The 19,966-nt window shown below is 46.5% G+C and overlaps 1 protein-coding gene and 2 long non-coding RNA genes across 4 annotated transcripts in view; 2 read left to right on the top strand and 1 right to left on the bottom strand.

Annotated features, from left to right (window-relative positions):
- Positions 1–1,999, bottom strand: part of STT3B (STT3 oligosaccharyltransferase complex catalytic subunit B) — a 259,595-nt gene extending 257,596 nt beyond the window's left edge. For both annotated transcript variants that reach the window (XM_083705761.1, XM_083705760.1), the window contains exon 1: positions 1,027–1,999. In XM_083705761.1, the coding sequence (XP_083561887.1) occupies positions 1,027–1,337 (311 nt within the window). In that variant the 5' untranslated portion in view covers positions 1,338–1,999. The remainder of the gene's footprint in view (positions 1–1,026) is intronic.
- Positions 2,000–2,063: 64 nt separating this feature from the next.
- Positions 2,064–10,252, top strand: LOC310828514. Its single transcript, XR_014556990.1, has 2 exons — positions 2,064–2,409; positions 9,813–10,252. It is a non-coding gene; the product is annotated as an uncharacterized lncRNA (long non-coding RNA).
- A 3,557-nt stretch (positions 10,253–13,809) lies between these two features.
- Positions 13,810–19,569, top strand: LOC310828524. The gene is made up of 2 exons (XR_014557000.1): positions 13,810–14,009; positions 19,122–19,569. It is a non-coding gene; the product is annotated as an uncharacterized lncRNA (long non-coding RNA).
- Positions 19,570–19,966: the final 397 nt, after the last annotated feature.

Here is a 19,966-nt window from a genome sequence, read left to right as displayed (position 1 = left end):
GATTAAACCTCTATACTTGTTTTATATGGAAACAGAGCAAAGTCTCATGAGAAACCATCCTAAAGCAAAGCGACACTGCATGCCTACCAATACCAATATATCAAAAAGCTTGAATATCAAAAATCACCTCTCACATTTCACCAACACCACACTAATTTTCAGTATTTCAGATGGGGTCACCGACCAGCAAGGTTACCCCCTTCCGACTTCCCGATTTGCTCTCCCGTCCCAAATCCTGGGCAGACCGTCCCCCGAGATTCCGCATAGCCCCGTTGACAACATGCCCTCTGGGGAAGCAGAAATCCAGAGGAAGAGCGCGAAATGCTTAGCCCCTGGTGGGATTGCACTCATTTCCCTACTCTTCGCACACGATTGCAGAGGCAGCTCCGCAGACCCCTCTGCCACAGCACGCAGCTATTACACCTAACGGCGACCCACCTGTACGCAGCAGCAGCAGCCTCCGCCTGCCCCTCTCCCGGACCAGCGTCCCGTCAAGCAGCAGCCTTCTCTCTCTCTCTCTCTCTCTCTCTCTCTCTCTCTCTCTCTCTCTCTCTCTCTCCGCGCTTCCCCTGCAGCCGCTCCCTCGGCCATTCCCCCCTTCTTCCTCCAACGCACACGCCGCCCGTGCCGCAGCGGCGAGGAGAAGCGGGCGCCGCACAAGTTTTGCCGAATGAAGTGCACGAGCAGGACTGGGGAGGGGGGGGGGGCGGCTTCTCGGCCCAGGATGGAAAGAAGCCGCAGCTCAAGGTCTACCTGTCTGCTCCGGAGCATCTGCCGGCGCAGGAAGGGACCTTTCACCCACAAAGGGTCCTGTAAAACCACGCCTAACACTCCGCGTGCTCCGAGTCCCTTCCGCGCTTGGCCCCGGGAGACTCTTCCCGGTACCCGCTTGTGCAGAGGGCCGGCGTCGACCCCGCTCCTCCTCCGTTTCACGTCCCCCCGCCGGCGTCCTGCCTCTCAGCCTGCAGGCGGGCGGCGAGGGGGATCCCCGGCTCCTGCTCGCCCTCTGCTCCCCAACTCACTTACCAGGGGTCGAACTCGTGGATGATGCTCTCGAAGCGGATGACGGCGAAGAGCCTGGAGCTGAAGCCGGCCAGCCAGGCCAGGAAGAGGATGGTGAAGGAGAGCAGCGACTGCCAGCCCGCCGGCTGCGACAGGCCCCCCGACAGGCCGCCGCCGCCGCCCCCGCCCGCCGGGGGCCCGGCGCCGGTCGTCGTCGACGAGGAGGAGGAGCCCCTGCTGTTGGCCAGCGCTTGGGAAGCGGCGGCGGAGTTGGACGACGAGGCGGCGGCACCACCGGTCTTGTGCTTGTGGTCGGGGGCCGAGTGCTCCGCCATGTTGCTCCCCGGGGCTCCTCGCTTGCCTCTCCGCCTCACGCGCGGCGAAGGAGGAGGAAGAAGGGCAGAGTCCGCCCCGTTTCCCTCAGCGCGCTCTCCGACGGAGGGAGGGAGGGGAGGCCAGGCAGCGGCGCCTTTACCGCGCCCGTTTCACTGGCGGCGGCAGCGGCGGTTCCTCCTGCCTCCCGCCTCCTCCTTCTGAATCTCCTCAGCGACCCGGGAACTGCCGCCCGATGCCGCCGCCAACATCCCAGTGCGGCGCGAGGCGGGCGGAGAGCGGGAGCGAGACCGGAGTTGCTCGCGCGCGATGTAAAGGGAAGGGAAGGGCGGGGGGCGGGGAGGGAAGGGAGAGGAGGAGGCGTGGCCGAGAGCGCGAGGTGGGCGGAGCAAAAGCCGCGGGTGAGGAGAGAGAAAAGCTTCCGTATGAGGCAACGCTGGCTCGGGACGGCGTTGTAAGCCGTTGACGGGAGAGTGACGTGCCACGAGGCGCGCGCGCGGAAAGGGGCTGCGGAAAGAGGTGGTTAATTGAGGCCGAAGCATCCGATGACATTCGCACCAGGGTGGGCGGAGCCAACATTGAGGCCCCGCCTCACTTGTCGCCCCTGCCGCTCAGCCCTCCTCTCCCTCCTTCTCCTCCGTCCGTCCTTCCGTGAGGGAACTCCCTACTAACCTGTCAGAGAGCGACAGGTACTTCAAAAGGGCAGGCCGGCGGCCAATCGGAGCCCAGAGCCGCAGGGCGCGGAATGGAGAGAGGCGGAGGCCCTAACCACCTCCACCAATGGCGAAATGCCTGTGCTAAGTGGAAGGGTGCGATTGGCCAAGGGTCCCGACCATTCGCAGGCTAAGAGGAGGTCGGGTTTGGTTGCGCGTCACGTGAGGCGCACGGGAGCGTCGGCCTCTCAGGCGAGCGCCGCTTTCGCTGCAGGGTCTGCAGTGGGGGGCGACTTCTGACTTGGGAAGCTTTGCTGGGAGCGTTGCATCCTGGGGGTTGTAGTTTGCAGCTGCTGTGGCTTGTCAGGCTCTTCTTGCGTAAAGCTGACTATCCCTGTGGAAACTCTCTGGATGCTTTCCTGTAAGTAGTGATGAGCTGGACAAAGGCAAATTAAACGGAGCCTCATTCCAGATGGAGCAGGCCATGCGGATTAGTTCCTGCATTTGCTGCTGATCATGTGGCCACACTCTTCAGAGGATCGGCTTTGCAGCCACTGCTTGGCTCTCGAGGGGCAAAAGTGGCAATGAGTGTCCCTTTCCCTTTCTACATGTTTTAGTGCTCCCTTTGCCACCCTGATGTATGTGCGTATTGCTCAGACTTTTACTTTATTTACTCTGCTGAAGCTCCTGTGCTGCTTTATTAGTCCTTCAGAGCAGCTCACATACCCTCCAACATTTCTGCGATGAAAATAGGGACATCCTGTTCAATAATAATCATAATATTTATACCCAGCCCATCTGACCGGGTTGCTTCCAAAATATATTTTAAAAATCATTAAACATTAAACATATACAGGGCTGCTTTCAGATGTCTTCTAAAGGTCCTATGGTTACTTATCTCCTTGGCTTGGGGGTCGCATAATTCCATACCGTCCAATGAAAATAGGGACATCTTGAGGAAAAGTGGGACAATCAGAAACCGGGACGGCTTCTGTGAATCCGGGACTTTCCCTGGAAAATAGGGACGCTTGGAGGGTCTGAGCTTACAGTTTTGAAGCCTCTTGCTTCCTCGCATTGAGTATACAGATATGTGTATGTTGTGATTTGAGTGTGGCCGCCCACTGTAGAAAGGTAGAATTCACATCCATTGTTCCACCTGCTTTTGCCTCTGGCGCTAACTGCTGCTGGTATGTGGCACTGGGGAAGGTTGCGCACTAGGGAATGTAGCCCTCAAACTGGGAAAGGTTCCTCACCCTTGAACCAGACATTTCTGAAATATCTCCTTTGTGTCTAACGGAGATAAGGGAGAGAAACAGAGGCAGGTGTAAACAACAAAGTTCAGTTACACACAAGTTAGTTAAGTTACCGTAGTAGTGTATTGGGACTAAAGGGTTGTGCCTATAACTTTATGGAAAATGTTTTGAGGAGAGCTCTGGAAGACATAAGCGAGATGACCTCGTAGGGCCATTCTGGAAGGCACTTCCGGGCATAAGGGGCAACGGGGGATAAAGGGCAGTCTCATTTGAGGAAATAAAAGTGCAGCAGAAGGCTGAGGGTGGTGGAGTTGGATGAAGAGTTTGGATTTGATATCCCACTTTATCACTACCCTATGGAGTCTCAAAGCGGCTAACAATCTCCATTCCCTTCCTTCCCCACAACAAACACTCTGTGAGGTGAGTGGGGCTGAGAGACTTCAGAGAAGTGTGACTGGCCCAAGGTCAACCAGCAGCTGCATGTGGAGGAGCAGGGAATCGAACCCGGTTCACCAGATTACAAGTCCACTGCTCTGAACCACTACACCACACTGGATGAAGCTCAGGCACCTACGTTTTGTGGTATAATAACGGAGAGATGTGGAGGTAAAGGTGTGAAGGTTGTGAAGTACCCAGGAACATACAGGAAGCTAGTGTATGGATTTATGGAGAGGTGTCATGTGATCAGGGTGATGGAAAAGGTGAATAATGTCAAAATAATAATAATTTATTATTTGTACCCCGCCCATCTGGCTGGGTTTCCCCAGCCACTCTGGGCGGCTTCCAACAAAGATTAAAAATACATTAGAATGTCACACATTAACAACTTCCCTGAACATGCTGGACAGAAGTGAGATGATGGAAGGCCAGAGAGGAGATGAGGCAAAAAGCTGACCAGGGAACAACTCCCCTAGGAGGAAAAGTTCCTGTGTTTGTGCCTTTGGGGTTTGGATAAAGGATGGGGAAGAGGCAACATGATAGGAGTGTTGTTTTTTAGTTGTGTCCGACTCTTCGTGACCCCATGGACCAGAGCACGCCACTGCCTCCCGCAGTTTGGTTAAACTCATGCTGGTAGCTTTGAGAACACTGTCCAACCATCTCGTCCTCTGTCATCCCTTTCTCCTTGTGCCCTCCATCTTTCCCAACATCAGGGTCTTTTCCAGGGAGTCTTCTCTTCTCATGAGGTGGCCAAAGTATTGGAGCCTCAGTTTCACGATCTGTCTTTCCAGCGAGCACTCAGGCCTAATTTCCTTAGGAATGGATAGGTTTGATCTTCTTGCAGTCCATGGGAAATATATATATGGCGAGTGTAGAAATATATATATGGCGTGGAGAACGTGGATAGAGAAAGGCTTTCCCGCCTTTCTCGTAACAGTTGAACTTGTAGCCATCCAATGAAGCTGAAATGTTGGAGGCTTCAGAACAATCAAAATAAAGTACTTCTTCACGCAGCGCAGAGTTCATCCATGGAATTTGCTCCCACAGAATGGCCACCAACTTGGATAATTTTGGATTGGACAAATTCATGGAGGAGGAGACTGCTAGCCACGATGGCTATGCTCAACCTGCACTGTCAACCTCTCAATGTCAGTTGCCGGGAACCGCAGCCGCGGAGAGCGCTGTTGTGCTCAAGGTCCGTTTGCAAGCTCCCCTAGGCCCCCGGCTGACCCTTGTGAGAAGAGGAGTCTGGAGCAGATGCTCCATTGGCCTGATCCAGAAACATCTTATGTTCAAGGCATGGACCAGAGAGTTGCTTCTGAGGGGGACAAAGAAGAAGCGGCATATTGCAATTTTATAAAGAAAGAACCAAAGTTCAACGAGGGATGGTGATGTTATGCACTCTTAAGTGCTGAGAAACTGGCTATGACAGCACTTGTATATAAGTGCTGCCTTTCAGCTTACCTCTTCAAATAAATATATTGTTCTTCTCTTGTTACAGGTTTAGAGAAAACCTGTGCTGCAGTAGCTTTCTCGCAGACCTATTGCCACCCTGTGCTATCTCTTAGAAGCATATGCAGCATTTATCAAGGTCCATCCTGAATTTTCACACATTTTCTTTTAAACCAGCCTTGGATTTTTTTTATAGCAGTTACCAGGGTCTCTTCTCTTCCTTCCTTGCAAGAGATGTGGAAACCTTAGATGCAGCAATGTCTGGGTCTGTTTTCACCTGCCTCTCCTCCCCCCCAATAAAAAAAGACTTAAGACTTCTATAGGCCGTATCTGACAGCTAATTTGCATCTATACGTTTCATCACCCGGGATGTCATCATTCAGGGACTCACACTTGAATGTAGGCAGTTTTGCTAACCAATCAGAATGTTACAGATCGGCCTATATTTTTACTAGGTTGTGTTTGCCAGAATTACAGTATGTCACTGGCAGGTGAAAGCTTCATCTTCATACAGAAACGTACTGAATGTCTTCTTCTCTAACTCTCAGACCCTCCATGTTGCAATGTGTTTGCATCTTCTTGATTGGAAGCTGAGGAGAAAAATACAAAGTGTTGGAGTGGAAAGAGGTTCCTCAACCCCGACTCCCCACTAGTCATTTATATCTTGCATCATCCATATACTGTTTTTCCACCAAGCCTGGTTGACTTGAGGACTGTGCCTTTGAGGACATTATCCAGGTCAGGGGTAGCCAATATGTTGCCTTCCAGCTGTTGCTGGATTGCAGTTCCTGTCATCTCTTATCACTGGCCGTACTAGTTGAATCTGATAGGAATTGCAATCCACAACCTGTACAGGGTACCATATTAGTTAGAACTTGTGACTAGGTTGTGGTACTAGACGTGGGGGGCACCGTGGTCTAAACCACTGAGCCTCTTGGGCTTGCCGATCAGAAGGTCGGTGGTTCGAATACCCGTGATGGGGTGAGCTCCCGTTGCTCTGTCCCAATTCCTTCCAGCCTAGCAGTTCGAAAGCACACCAGTGCAAAGTAGATAAATAGGTACCACCGCGGCGGGAAGGTAAATGACTTTTCCGTGTACTCTGGCTTCCGTCACGGTGTCTGAGGACAAACGCCCGCCTCCTCGGCCTGAAAGCGAGATGAGCTCCACACCCCAAAGTCGCCTTTGACTGGACTTAACCGTCCAGGGGTCCTTTACCTTACCTTTTACCTTACTAGTCTAACTTGTCTCTTGTTTAAGTGCCATCTCCCTTTCTCTGAATGCTGCCTTCAATCTTGATCCCAGCTCGGTTTTGATTACACACTTGACTTCTTGATCCTCCTTTGTTGCCTTGGCTTGTAACCCCTGATGATTTTGGACCAGGCAGCTACTGCAAGTCCAATTGGGTTGGTAGCCAGGGCCCCTTCTGGTTCCAGAGCCTCGGTGCCTGAAGCCTGACAAAGGGTCAGCTTTTAAATAACTGGGACCCAGGACCACAGAAGAAGAGGGTTGTATTCAGTAAAAGTCTAGCAGGTTCTTTCAGTTCAACGATCCCAGTAAGAACCACTCTAATTATGGTGCTATTTAAAATTGTTTGTATGCAATTCTATTCTCAAGAGGCTCCCTGGGCTCCCTTTGGGAGATGAATGGTGGGCTTACGATTTTTAAATAAACAAATGTGTGAATGAAATTAACATGCACATTTTGTGTTATGTAAATAGGTAGCTGCAGGAAAGTGTGAGATAATGTCAGCACCATGAGGGTGGTTGTGGTGGCGAGAAGCTTAACACTTTCTCTCCTGGCTATGGTCCCAACAAAATTGCATCTCCAAGTCTGCTGTTTGCTTTCAAGGGAAACTCCCAGTGGTGACCTTAAGCAAACACTTTCCCCTTGCAGCAGAGAAAGCCTTGGCCCTGTCCTTTTTGTTGTAACATAATTATTGGTAGATGGAAGCGGCAACAGTGGTGCAGTTCTGGGTATCTGAAGTATCACTGGCACATGCAGAAGCCATATGGAAGAATCTCCAGTACCAAAATAGATGTTCACTTCTCTGCCTTTATATGTGTTCTTTAAGCATTGTAATCCATAGTCTTAAAAGAAACTGACATGTCAGTTGGTCAGAGGTGGAGCATCCAGAATAGAAGGCATATAAATCTTATTTCTGTGCTTTTGCTAACAACAACAACAACAGTAGCGAACAAACCTAAAGAATGTGCACCTTTCCTTAAGATATATTAAAAAATATATTTTATCTAATAAGATTACTATTTTATTGTTTATTTTATAAATCTGTTTTTTAATTCTGGGGGTAGTAAAGGTAAAGGTACCCCTGCCCGTACGGGCCAGTCTTGCCAGACTCTGGGGTTGTGCGCCCATCTCACTCAAGAGGCCAGGGGCCAGCGCTGTCCGGAGACACTTCCGGGTCACATGGCCAGCGTGACATTGCTGCTCTGGCGAGCCAGAGCTGCACACGGAAACGCCGTTTACCTTCCCGCTAGAAAGCGGTCCCTATTTATCTACTTGCACCCAAGGGTGCTTTCGAACTGCTAGGTTGGCAGGCGCTGGGACTGAGCAACAGGAGCGCACCCCGCCGCGGGGATTCGAACCGCCGACCTTTCGATCGGCAAGCCCTAGGCGCTGAGGCTTTTACCCACAGCGCCACCCGCGTCCCTGGGGGTATGGTGAGGTTTTTTTTGTTTGTATCTATGTAGTTTTTGATTCATGCTTTCGTGTTTTATTTTGTACATATATTTTTAAAAATTGCTTTTTTATTATAATCCTCCCAGAAAAATTTATGGGGTGGCATACAAATGCCAGCAATTTTTGTCCTGGATAGGAATAATGATGTATACATGTTCAGGAAAGATGCAAGTTTTTCACATCTGTTTTGGTTTTGCAAAAGCACCATGTTACTACTTTTAAGATCTTTAAAGCTGCTAACTGTTTCAGTTAATCTAATGTATGATAAAAAGAAAAATTAATATCCTGCATGTATCAGCATTATTATAACCATAATGCATTAATGAGAGAGAGAGAGAGTGCGCGTACTTCTATTAAACCAATCTTTAAGATCTAAAGAATATATTTTTTTTACATATCATACATCAGTAGAATTTATTTGTTTGGGCTACTGGCCATAACAAAACATACAACAAAATACCAGAAAAAAATAAATAAAAATAATCCTCCCAATACAGCCCCACAGAGCACCAGTAGCCCAACATCAACTAGCACTGGGCCACAAATACTCTTACAAGGCAAAAGTGCCGTACTTTTCCGTGTATTCCTCCCTTCTGTCTTTGTTCATTTTACTTGGATTAGTTGGGACTCGCAGAGAAGTGCGTAGTGCGTGCATCTCCATTTGAATGGTGTTTCTGTGCAATTCAGGGCTCAACCCACTCTCTGCCTCCTATCATCCCCCTTTCTCCAACTCCTTCTAGATAATCAATATAGTAAAGGTAAAGGGACCCCTGACCATTAGGTCCAGTCGTGGCCGACTCTGGGGTTTCCTGTTCAGGGAAGTTTTTACTATATAATACTGTTTTTAACAATTGATTGGGAGCTGCCCAGAGTCGCTGGGGAAACTCAGCCAGATGGGCAGGGTATAAATAATAAATTATTATTATTATTATTATTACGGCACTCATCTCACTTTATTGGCCGAGGGAGCCGGCGTTTGTCCGCAGACAGCTTCCGGGTCATGTGGCCGGCATGACTAAGCCGCTTCTGGCGAACCAGAGCAGTGCACGGAAACGCCGTTTACCTTCCCGCCACAGCAGTACCTATTTATCTACTTGCACTAGCGTGCTTTCGAACTGCTAGGTTGGCAGGAGCAGAGACCGAGCAACAGGAGCTCACCCCGTCATGGGGATTCAAACCGCCGACCTTGTGATCGGCAAGTCCTAGGCTCTGTGGTTTAACCCACAGCGCCACCCGCGTCCCTAGATAATCAATATATTGTGGTCCAAAAGAGCCAGGGGTGTCTGACCCGCAAGAAGTTGCGATAACACCAGTGAGCACATGCTGAGAACGATCTCCTGATCTGCTGCAACCCTGTCAATGAGAGCTTCTCTCCACCCTCCTGACTTGGAATATGCCGTTCTCATTTCAGTTGCCCTCTCCCTCGCTGACTGTTGCACATGTGCCAGTGCCCGCTTTGTAGCAACATGTTTCCATTCCCTATTTCCATTCCAACCTTCCTCTTTAACCCAATTTGGCTCCTTGCATGCTTATCTGACGCCTACCATCGTCTCCATATATGGCATTAGACCCCTCCTACCTCTACCACCTCGTCAGATTTAACCGCAGTGTTGCTGATTCAAATCTAATGCAGTCTGTGTAAAGAATCAATCTTTATATTTTGCAATGAATTCCATGCTCTTTTATCCTGAAACTTGGTCTATCAGCTGGTTGCTGATTTCCCCTGCTATATGTGGAATCTACCTGTACTCCAAAAACATGCGCTGCTCATTGTACATGTGAAAACCAACACAGGATGTAGACAAGGACATAGAGTAGCGTTGCCCCTGTTGGCCAGGGAAATCTTTGATTTATGTTGGTTGGAGTGGTTTCCATCATGTAGAAGGTGCTGTAACAATTCATGCTAAATACTTATATAAATAACAGTGTAGAATATTTAATGGAGACGGTTTAGTGTTGAATGTTTTTCACTGTCTTCCCACAGATGCAATAATGCAGATTAAGAGGCACATTTGTGATATTGTCCATCTGGAATCAATGCTGGAATCTCAGTGAAGCCTAACACCCTCTTTAAACGAAACCTTAATATGCAATTTTTCAGTTCATGCTGAAACTTTATATCTGCATACCATGGCACTGATTTTACAGCTGATAAAGAATATATGTGCGTGTTTCTGAGATGAAATTGAGCTGCTAACTGCTAGTTTCCATTAAAACAGATCTGGGAGAAACAATAGGGGATATCAAACTAAGTTAGAGCAGACGTGTTAAATTCACGGTCTTGTAACTTGAGTCAGTCGGTTGAAGTGGGTCTACTCAGACTAATGCGATATATCATTCCATATGACTGGATCCTATCATCAGTGCTGGGAAACCAGATTCTTCAGCTAGTCAAAATAAATTGTGAATGTTCATCCGAGGCAACCTTGTTTCTAGCAAATGATTTATTTTGTGCCAGAAGTTAAACAGAAGAGAGTAAACAACCATCTCGACTTTGGAGCATTCCTGTTTTCATATCCTAAATGAAATGAAATTTGCAGGGTTTGTAAGTGTAGGCTGCAAACCTGAGCCAGAGAAAGAACGATGCAGAATTAAAGAGGTGGAAGGGACCTCAGAGGGAATCGAATCCACCTTTTTCCTTCATGCAGGCTCTACAGCCACAGTGAATCCCTGCTAGATTTCTGTTTGGCCTTTGCCTTTCCTGCATTAAGCAAAATACCCTCAGGGAAAGGGAGCCCACAGTTTTCCACAAATGAACAACTCTTACCTAGGAATAGAAGGATCAGTCCATTTCAATTCTCCCAGCTTATAGCCAAGAAAAAACAGGTATACATTTCAAAATCAAACAGTGCAAAACTGATTTCATAATAACAGAATAAAACAACAACACAGTAGCAAGTGCAACAATGTGCAAACAACGACACTTCAGTACTATAAGTATAACATCAACAGAATCTAGCAGCAGAAATAAAAAGGGAGCGTGACAGTTTCACCTTGGACCTAGAAACGCCCCTCCCATGTCATTGTTCCCTGTCCATCTTTTGCAGAAACTTCTTACAAAGCTTCCAAGGCAACAGGTGGGGAAGCTGGAAACACCTGTCCCATGATGTTGCTCTGTTCACAATATTTCTGCAGCACTTTGCAATTTTTCTTTAAAAAAAAGATCTCATGAAAATTTACCAGCATCTTAGTACAAATTTCTCTTATCGTGCGCAGTTTTGACTAAAATATGGCAAGCCTAACTCACCAAACTGGGCACAATTAGTAAATGTTCATCTTAAAACATGACATCTGGAACTGGACACGGTATTCCAAATATAATTTGATTTACTTATTGTCCTGCAATATTTAGATTTCTTGATTAACTGAACAAATTATACTATTGGAAAAAGCTTGGTGTAAGAAAAAGAAAGAACATGCGAACATTTAGCCTGTCATTTGTTCTTGCGATACTGCTGTTTGTTCACTATACCTGATCCATTGTATTTCTTGTTCTACAGGTATAGCAGGATATTTGAACATCCCTGTTGCAAAAAAAACCCCAACCAAAACCTGATTCCCCTTTCTTGGAGGTGGTGCTTCTAATAAGTGATTCATCTGTGACTTTTTTCAAAGTGGTAATGAAGGTGTTCAGATGAGGTTGTAGTCCTTTTTTACACTTCAGTATTACACTGGTTACCAGCTCAGCGAAAGTTCAGGAAGAGATTTTTTAGACATTGGGGGTGGGGAATTAATTAGGATTGCGGAGCACATAATAATTCTTTTGAAACATCTGAAGCCTGTCAGAAAGTAGGAGTTACCTGCTTGCTGCAGACTAGAATAACAAAGAACGTTGCTAATTGTTTAGCGGTCAGGCCTTCAAATCTGTCAGGAATGGGACCAAAATAGTAGCCCGGACACTGTAGAGCATATTCTCCTTCATTGCCCATTGTACAGTACGCTCCGTCAACGCGTGCTGTCCCCTCTTTTGGGTGGTATGGAACCGCAGCAAGGTGAATGTGTGGGTTTCTACCTATCCGACGTCGACCAAAGGGTAACGGCGGGGGTAGCCGAGTTTTTGGTAGCAGTCCTCCAAGGAGCAGGATAACAAGGAAAACCACTGACTCTATATGTATATATATATATGCATTTAGCAAACTGCTGCCTTTTTATATATATTTCAAGGCTTTTATATGTTATTTTCTCTTTTAAGGTTTTATTTCCATAATGCCTAATAAAGGTTTGATAAAGTAAGTAAGTAGTAGCTGGGGCTAAAATGACATCCCTATTAAAACCTCACAAATCTGATCCACTAGCCAATTAACAGGCAATTGCTGGATTGAACTGGTAGAGGATAGGTTTCTGAAACATTGCCTGCAGAACTGTTCCTTTAGGCAGGGTTTGCAGTGGTCTGTATTCCATTCGAATCGTGTTGGCACATTAAACATATTAGACTTCAGAATGTGATTGATCAAGTTCCATATCTGAAGCCTGGCGTATTTTTCAGACCCAAGTAGTTAAAATTGAAAAATACTGATGGGGTCATTGACTGCATCCTTCGGCTAGTGAAATATACATCTTTCGCTAGCAGATATAACATGATGAATGGATCAGCTATTCATTTGAGAGCAAGGTTTGATAGGATGCACTGGGCCTGTGGAATTTTGGAACATTTCTTTTGACCCATTCTTGATGTTTTAGATATGCCTGGCGGGATCCCTTTTGTTCTGTGTACAACCCATTATAGATTTGTGGATCATGAAGTTTTTGATTTGTGTGTGATTTCCCCCCCCCCCAATTACTCTTATAATTTTTGTAATACACCACTGTGAAGTTATGGATTCCAGAAAGCTTATGTAATTGTCTGGGAATTAATTTACCAATAAACCAATAGCACAATTCAGCCAAAGTCAAGCACTGATTTAAATGAGAGAGACTTGAGGTTAACTCTTCCAACAAAGAAGCAGTGGGAGTTAAAAGCACTTAACTTTGGCTGGATTGAGGCCTTACAGTGGTACCTCGGGTTAAGTACCGGAGGTCTGTTCTTAACCTGAAACTGTTCTTAACCTGAAGCACCACTTTAGCTAATGGGGCCTCCTGCGGCCGCCGCGCCGCTGGAGCACGATTTCTGTTCTCTTCCTGAAGCAAAGTTCTTAACCTGAAGTACTATTTCTGGGTTAGCGGAGTCTGTAACCTAAAGCGTATGTAACCTGAAGTGTATGTAACCCGAGGTACGACTGTATTTTCAACCCCCTACAATGCCAGAATCTTAATTAAAGCATCCATGACAGACGGCCATCCAACCTCTGCTTAAAAACCTCCAAGGAAGGAGAACCCACAACCTCCCAAGGGAGACCGTTCCAATGTTCCACTTCAGGCAGAACAGAAAATGGCGCCCTCCACGCTCACACACTGCCATGGCTGCCTCTTCCACTCCCAGCCACTTCCTCTGCTGCATGCCCACTAATGTACCCGCCTCCTCCACAACTGCCCACCACTATAGCCAGGCAGAGAGGAAGTGGTGACAAACAATCAGGTAGAGGAAACAATCAGGTGGTGTATGGGCAATCTATCCGGAAGATATTTGTATTTCGAGGAGTTAGTTATCTGACTTGGCTGCCCTCTTCCTGCCCCCTGTTCCTTCCTTTTCCCTATCATTTGTGAAGCTCTTTGACGGCTGAGAACATCCTTTAATGTCCTAGTCCTAACCTGTTGGAAGGAAGTGATATTGCTGGGTACAGTGGTACCTCGGGTTAAGAACTTAATTTGTTCTGGAGGTCCGTTCCTAACCTGAAACTGTTCTTAACCTGAGGTACCACTTTAGCTAATGGGGCCTCCTGCTGCCGCCACGTGATTTCTGTTCTCATCCTGAAGCAAAGTTCTTGACCTGAGATACTATTTCTGGGTTAGCGGAGTCTGTAACCTGAAGCATATGTAACTCGAGGTACCACTGTACTTTCTTTGGTTTGGAGAACGTGAGGTACTGGGAGAGGTAGGCTAATTAATAATTTGCACGTAGCTAGTCTGGCAAGCCACACAGGCCAACATGCTAGCTATCTATAAATCAGATGGTGTTGGGCATAGTATTTTAGAAGCTCGTGCACGGACTGATAGCTGCAGGGCTGTGCAAACTAAGGCTACCTGGGGAGTCACTTCACCACTTCTTGAGGGCTTCTGAGTGGCAGATTGAGGTGCATGCTTGGTATGTATATCTTGCAAAACTCATGCTTTGTATTGCCGCTGAATCTCATTTTGAAAGAACCACCTTGTATTTGGCAAGCCAAGTGGGCATGGGTGACACTGGGTGGGCATGGTGGAAGCTGTATCTGCTTCCTGTGCCAACCACCTCAGCTCGCCTCACGGGCAGGCCGGCCCTGTGTTTGATCACCTTTCCCTAGAAGGCTTGCCAAAGTGGCAGTGGGGAGATTATTTTTCGCAGCAAGAAAAGGAAAGCTGCCGGTGCGAATCACGATTCTGCTCCACCGAAACTTCGAAAGTGAGCCTGCGAGTTTAATATATAATGAACTGAAGAAACTTCTTAATTACACATTCCCGAAAAAACCGGAAGCCTTTCTATTTGGGATCATAGGGGAGGAAGTTAAGAAGGAGGACCATAAACTATTCCAATATGCTACTGCAGCAGCTAGAATACTGGTAGCTCAAAAATGGAAATTACAGGATAATGGAATGTCAGGCTAAATTTTTTGAGTATACAGAATTAGCTAAAATGACCTACAGAATTCGAGACCAAAAAGGGACAAAGTTTGAAGAAGAGTGGGTAAATTTGTGGCATATATAAGATCTAACTGTAGAAATTTAAAGACTACAGCAGGGTTAATATAAATCCTGTGATGTGTATAAAAGGTGAATAAGAATCTACAAGAGAAGACATATATTAAGAAAACCAAAGCGGGAAGGAAGGAAGTCTGGGGGTGAATATATGCAGTGTAAATAAGATGACATAAAATGATGAATGTAGAAGATTGTTTTATTTTGTTTTATTTTTGTTTGTGAAAAATTTAATAAAAAGCAATTAAAAAAAATATGAAAGTGAGCCTGTGAGTGATCACTTCATGCGTTGCTGTAGAAAGAAAGAAAGAAAGAAAGAAAGAAAGAAAGAAAGAAAGAAAGAAAGATGCCCATAAATTTGATAGAATCAAGCCATTTTGATTTGCCTCGGGTTGATAAATCTTTGGCATATTGGCTCAACAAAGTTTACTATCCCACTAATAGAGTATCTTTAGTGCATTAAGTAATTCAGGCAGAAAAATTCAGATCCTGTGTCGTTAATGTCAGCAAAGAATCCTTCATGCCTGAAAAATTACCTTGTCAAGCTTTCTTCATCTCTTTCCATTATGAGGTTTGTAGCCTAAATGTTTCTAGCCTTGAGGGACAAGAGGTTATATTGTATCCAATATTATTTTCAGTGTATTATAGTTACTAATAATTTGGAATCATATCCCCATCTTGGGATTTTCTGTCTGCCCTTTGACACTCTGCTAACCAACTCTGCAATGTTAATGAATGTGTCAAGATTGCGAGAAGGATCCCTGGCGTGCAGTGGTTCAGCAGAACGCAAACCTGAAGCTTATGTGCTTAGAAAAGAAGTATAATTTTAATTTGCAATAAATGTATCAGAGGGGTGACCAAAATATGCCTGAGAATAAAGTTCAGCAGTTGACTAATATTTGAAGTTTAATGTTTTATTTGCATTTTCTAATCTAACACCGCACACACGCATTCGCTAAAATTGCATTAGTCCCTGTGCACAAGAACTGAATCGCGTCGCAAAAATTAATAACTTCCAGCCGGTGAGTTCATACTTCAGGGGTGATTGACTCTCTTGTGCAGCCGTGTAAAAATATTTCATAATGCTTATCTGTCATTTCTCATTCCGTTTAGAGCAGGGAATGTCATTCCCAAACCAAATCTGCATCTACCTTGCACAAGGCGGCAAAGAAATACAATTTACTAGTAAATACTGGCTTTCACACCGAAAGCAGAGATGCTTCCCCTTCACTCCCCACAGGATGGCCTAGGGGGTGAAGGAAGAATTCCCATGACCTTCCATTTTGTCAGGTTGCGAACTCCAGCCCCGCTCTGCCGCCTCAGTCTAAGAACCGTTGGACGGATGTAAACAAGCATCTCACAGCTTTGCAGCCTTTGGGAGACAGAGCCAGCCCAACTCATTTTGCTGCCTGAGGTGAAGGACAAATTCATTATTTAGAACAGGGTTGTCCAATGCACAGCCCAAGAGCTGCATGCAGCCATCAAGGCCATTTTTGGTGGCCCTCAGCAACGTTTGACCCCCCCAGCCCTTGCACTGCCTTCCTAAAGGCACTGGGCTTTGGGAAAATAATAATAATAACTTATTATTATTTATTTATGTCCCGCCCATCTGGCTGAGTTTCCCCAGCCATTCTGAGCCGCTCCCAACAGAATATTAAAAACACGATAAAACATCAAACATTAAAAACTTCCCTAAGCAGGGCTGCCTTCAGATGTCTTCTAAAAGCCATACAGTTGTTTATTTCCTTGACATCTGAGGCAAGGGCATTCCACAGAGCGGGCGCCACTACTAAGAAGGCCCTCTGCCTGGTTCCCTGTAACCTTACTTCTTGCAGGGAGGGAACAACCAGAAGGCCCTCAGAGGTGGACCTCAGTGTCCAGGCAGAGCAATCAGAGTGGAGACACTCCTTCAGGTATACTGGGCTGAGGCCGTTTAGGACTTTAAAGGTCAGCACCAACACTTTGAATTTTGCTCGGAAACGTACTGGGAGCCAATGTAGGTCTTCCAGGACCGGTCTTATATGGTCTTGGCGGCCACTCCCAGTCACCAGTCTAGCTGCCGCTAGAGAGCTAGGGCTTTGACAGGGCCCTGCCTTGTTAGCACTTTCCCAGCTTTGGAAAAGAGGTGGTAAGGCTCTAGAACCCTGCCAGAGCCTCATGCCTCCTTCCCAAAGCCCGGCACCTCGCTAATCCAGCTTTGGGAAGACAACACAAGGGCTGTGTGTGTGTGTCAAATTTTGGCCTTGCTACCTCCCCCTATGCACAACAAGAGAGTGGCGGCCTCGGGTTCCGTGTAGAAGTACTCTTGCGGCCTACTTGGTATGAAAAGTTGAGCTGCCCTGATTTAGAGCTTTGTTTATTTATTGCAATTATATCCCCACTTGCCCCCCAAGGAGCTCTATAGGTGGTAAAATTCGCATTATTTCTCTGGCCACTTTTGCCTCTGACCTTGACTGCTTTGGCCCCAGCTCTCCCCACCACTGACTTGGTTGTCCCCAAGGGAATATGGCTGCTAGACTAGGAAAGATTCCCCACTCCCATTAGAGACGCAAGTATCCTAGTGAGCTCTTGAGCTAAGCATTTTCTGAATGGAATCCTAAGTGCAGATGCTTTGAGGTTTCATTGTTGCTTCCCTTGTTATTTTTGGCCATGACATTTGTCTGCCTATGGTAAGGAGTTTTCATAACTTGGTTGAGAAAAGGCTTGCACTCAAGCCCTCGAGCTATGTCAGGAGTAAGACTCGGAAATGTACTTAGAGAGTGTCAGAGCAAGCGAAATGAATTCACTATGGCCTGACCTTTCCTTTCACTCAATTTTATGTGGAACAGAATTCTGCCTCTGTACATCTAGGATAATAGCGTAGTGGAATACACAACTCTGTGCTTTTCTTTTCAAAACATCACCACCTCATTGTATAGCCAGATTCACAAGTTATTTGTTAAGGTGCCACACTTGCATTGTGATTTATATTTGTTCTGTGCTTTAACTTGGTGAGAAAGACCACTCCATTGAGTTTTGCAGTGAACTTGCATGCCCTTCGGCTTTTCCTAACACCATTTTAATGCAAGGGAAGTATTTTCAAATGTCCCTAGCAGATTGGATGCTAGTGGGTAGAGCCTGCCTTGAGTTTTTAATTTTTGTACAGCGTAGAAATATTTGATGACTGGTTCATTACAGTGGTACCTCGCGAGACGAATGCCTCGCAAGACGAAAAACGCGCAAGACGAAAGAGTTTTCCATTTTTTGAGTCGTTTCGCAAGACAAATTTCCCTATGGGCTTGCTTTGCAAGACAAAACGTCTTGCGAGTTTTTGCGAGTTTGTTTCCTTTTTCTTAAAGCCGCTTATCTGCTAAACCGTTAATAGCCACTAAGCCGCTAATAGCCGTGCTTCGCAAGACGAAAAAACCGCAAAACGAAGAGACTCGCGGAACGGATTAATTTCGTCTTGCGAGGCACCACTGTATTTTTTAATTTATTTATACAATAACCTCCACTGCATTACGGGGTATCTTTGGGAGAAAAAAAACCTAAGGAGTAAACCCTACACAAATCCTGCAGCCAGGCTGATGCAAAACATATTGCTCTGTTTTCCTTTGGACCACCTCAGTGAGGCTGAGAATGAGAAGGGGGTCTTGTCTGCGCAGCCCAGGACCTCCATACACACTGCCCAGGCTGGCCCCCCAGGGAGGTCACTTTGGTGTTGCTAATGCAGCGGATTGACTTCACCCCCGGAGGCGCACTTCATTGTCTCTCAAGACAGATGCCAACAACAAGCAACAACAATACTATTACAGTGGAACCTTGGTTGTCGAAGACTGTTCGAATTCCGAAATGTTCGACAACAATTACCGGCCGGCAAATTCCGTTTAAAAAATGGAGAAATGTGCCACGGAAGCCATTTGACTTCCGAGGCGCGTTCGAAAACAAAAGTACAGTACGTAATTTGTTCTGGAGGTCCGTTCCTAACCTGAAACTGTTCTTAACCTGAAGCACCACTTTAGCTAATGGGGCCTCCTGCTGCTGCCGTGCTGCCGGAGCACGATTTCTGTTCTCATCCTGAAGCAAAGTTCTTAACCTGAGGTACTATTTCTGGGTTAGTGGAGTCTGTAAGCTGAAGCGTATGTAAGCTGAAGCGTATGTAACCTGAAGCGTATGTAACCCAATGTACCATTGTATTCACTTCTAGGTTGTCAGCGTCCGGGTTCCGAATTGTTCAGCTTCCAAAGCGTTCAACAACCAAGGTTTCACTGTACATTCTTGTTGTTTGTTTAGACCCTGCTACTATGTTTGTATTATTCTTGTTAGCTACAAGCAGGGCAGCAGGAGTAACTGAGCTACAGGGAGCCAACAAATTGACCACTTTCAGCTGTTCATATTTGCAAACCATTTTCGTGTGCCCACAGCCCCTTATATAGTTCCTTCTTTTGTGCACTGGCAATCAAACTAGGAAGCCTCTAATTAACTGCAGACCCCCTTTCTTTGCTCTCTTGGATGAAAAGCTTCCTCTCCCTGGGATGTTTTGCAGAAGTGGCTTTGTGGAAAACTTGCTGAGGTGCACTGAGCAGGAAGCTGTCCTGGCAGAAGGAAGATGTTCAGTAGAACATGCCGAGATCGATCAAGCGAACCGTGTCCCATGCCAGGAGGAAGAGAAAATCATCCCAGAGCCAGCCGCAACTCTGATCCCCATGCCCAGTATGAAGAGCTATTTGAAGTTGAGCATGAAAGCAAATGCTGTCAGCTTTGCCAACCTGACACATTCTCCTAGCACGTAGCGTCCCTCCTGCCTTAAAATCCATCTCCAGGCATGCCTATCTCTTCAGAAAAGGGAGAAAAGGTGTGTGCGTGTTGTGGAAGGAGTAAAAGAGATGCTAAAAACCTCTTCCTCGCCACAGTGTGTTCCTATTCAGGCATTGGGGATGCAGTCCCTACCCCCTTCCAGAAACTCATACAGTTTCAGCAAACATACTGAAGGAGGGGGGAAAAAGACTTCTCACCATTGAATTTTGCAGTATGAGAAGTATACTTGAGTTCCACTGAATCAATGATTTTGTCACTCAATGCTTAGATCACCCACCTGCTTCTTTTGAAGTATATATCTCCCTACCGATCAATGGCGCTGAGTCCAAGTACCAGTTCCATTCCTTTCAGAAGCACAATGAACACATTGGGGGGGGGGGGGCGGCGGAGATTGATGCAAAAATTGCTGCGGATAGTAGTGCTTGCTGCTTTTGTTCAAATAAGATCCTGTGCTTTTTGCATGCTTGCGGATGCTGGTGATTGTAAACTCACCTTTTCCCCATTCCCTGTTGCTGCCACTCCTTCTTTGGAGAGAAATTACCTCTCCTGAGCAACCCGGCTGGCGAAGTCTGC

Source organism: Podarcis gaigeae, assembly GCF_964106915.1.
Source record: "Podarcis gaigeae genome assembly, chromosome: 12".
Classification (NCBI taxonomy): Eukaryota; Metazoa; Chordata; class Lepidosauria; order Squamata; family Lacertidae; genus Podarcis; species Podarcis gaigeae.
The sequence above is the reverse complement of the archived record's forward strand: the minus strand, read 5'-3'. Positions and strand labels throughout refer to the sequence as shown.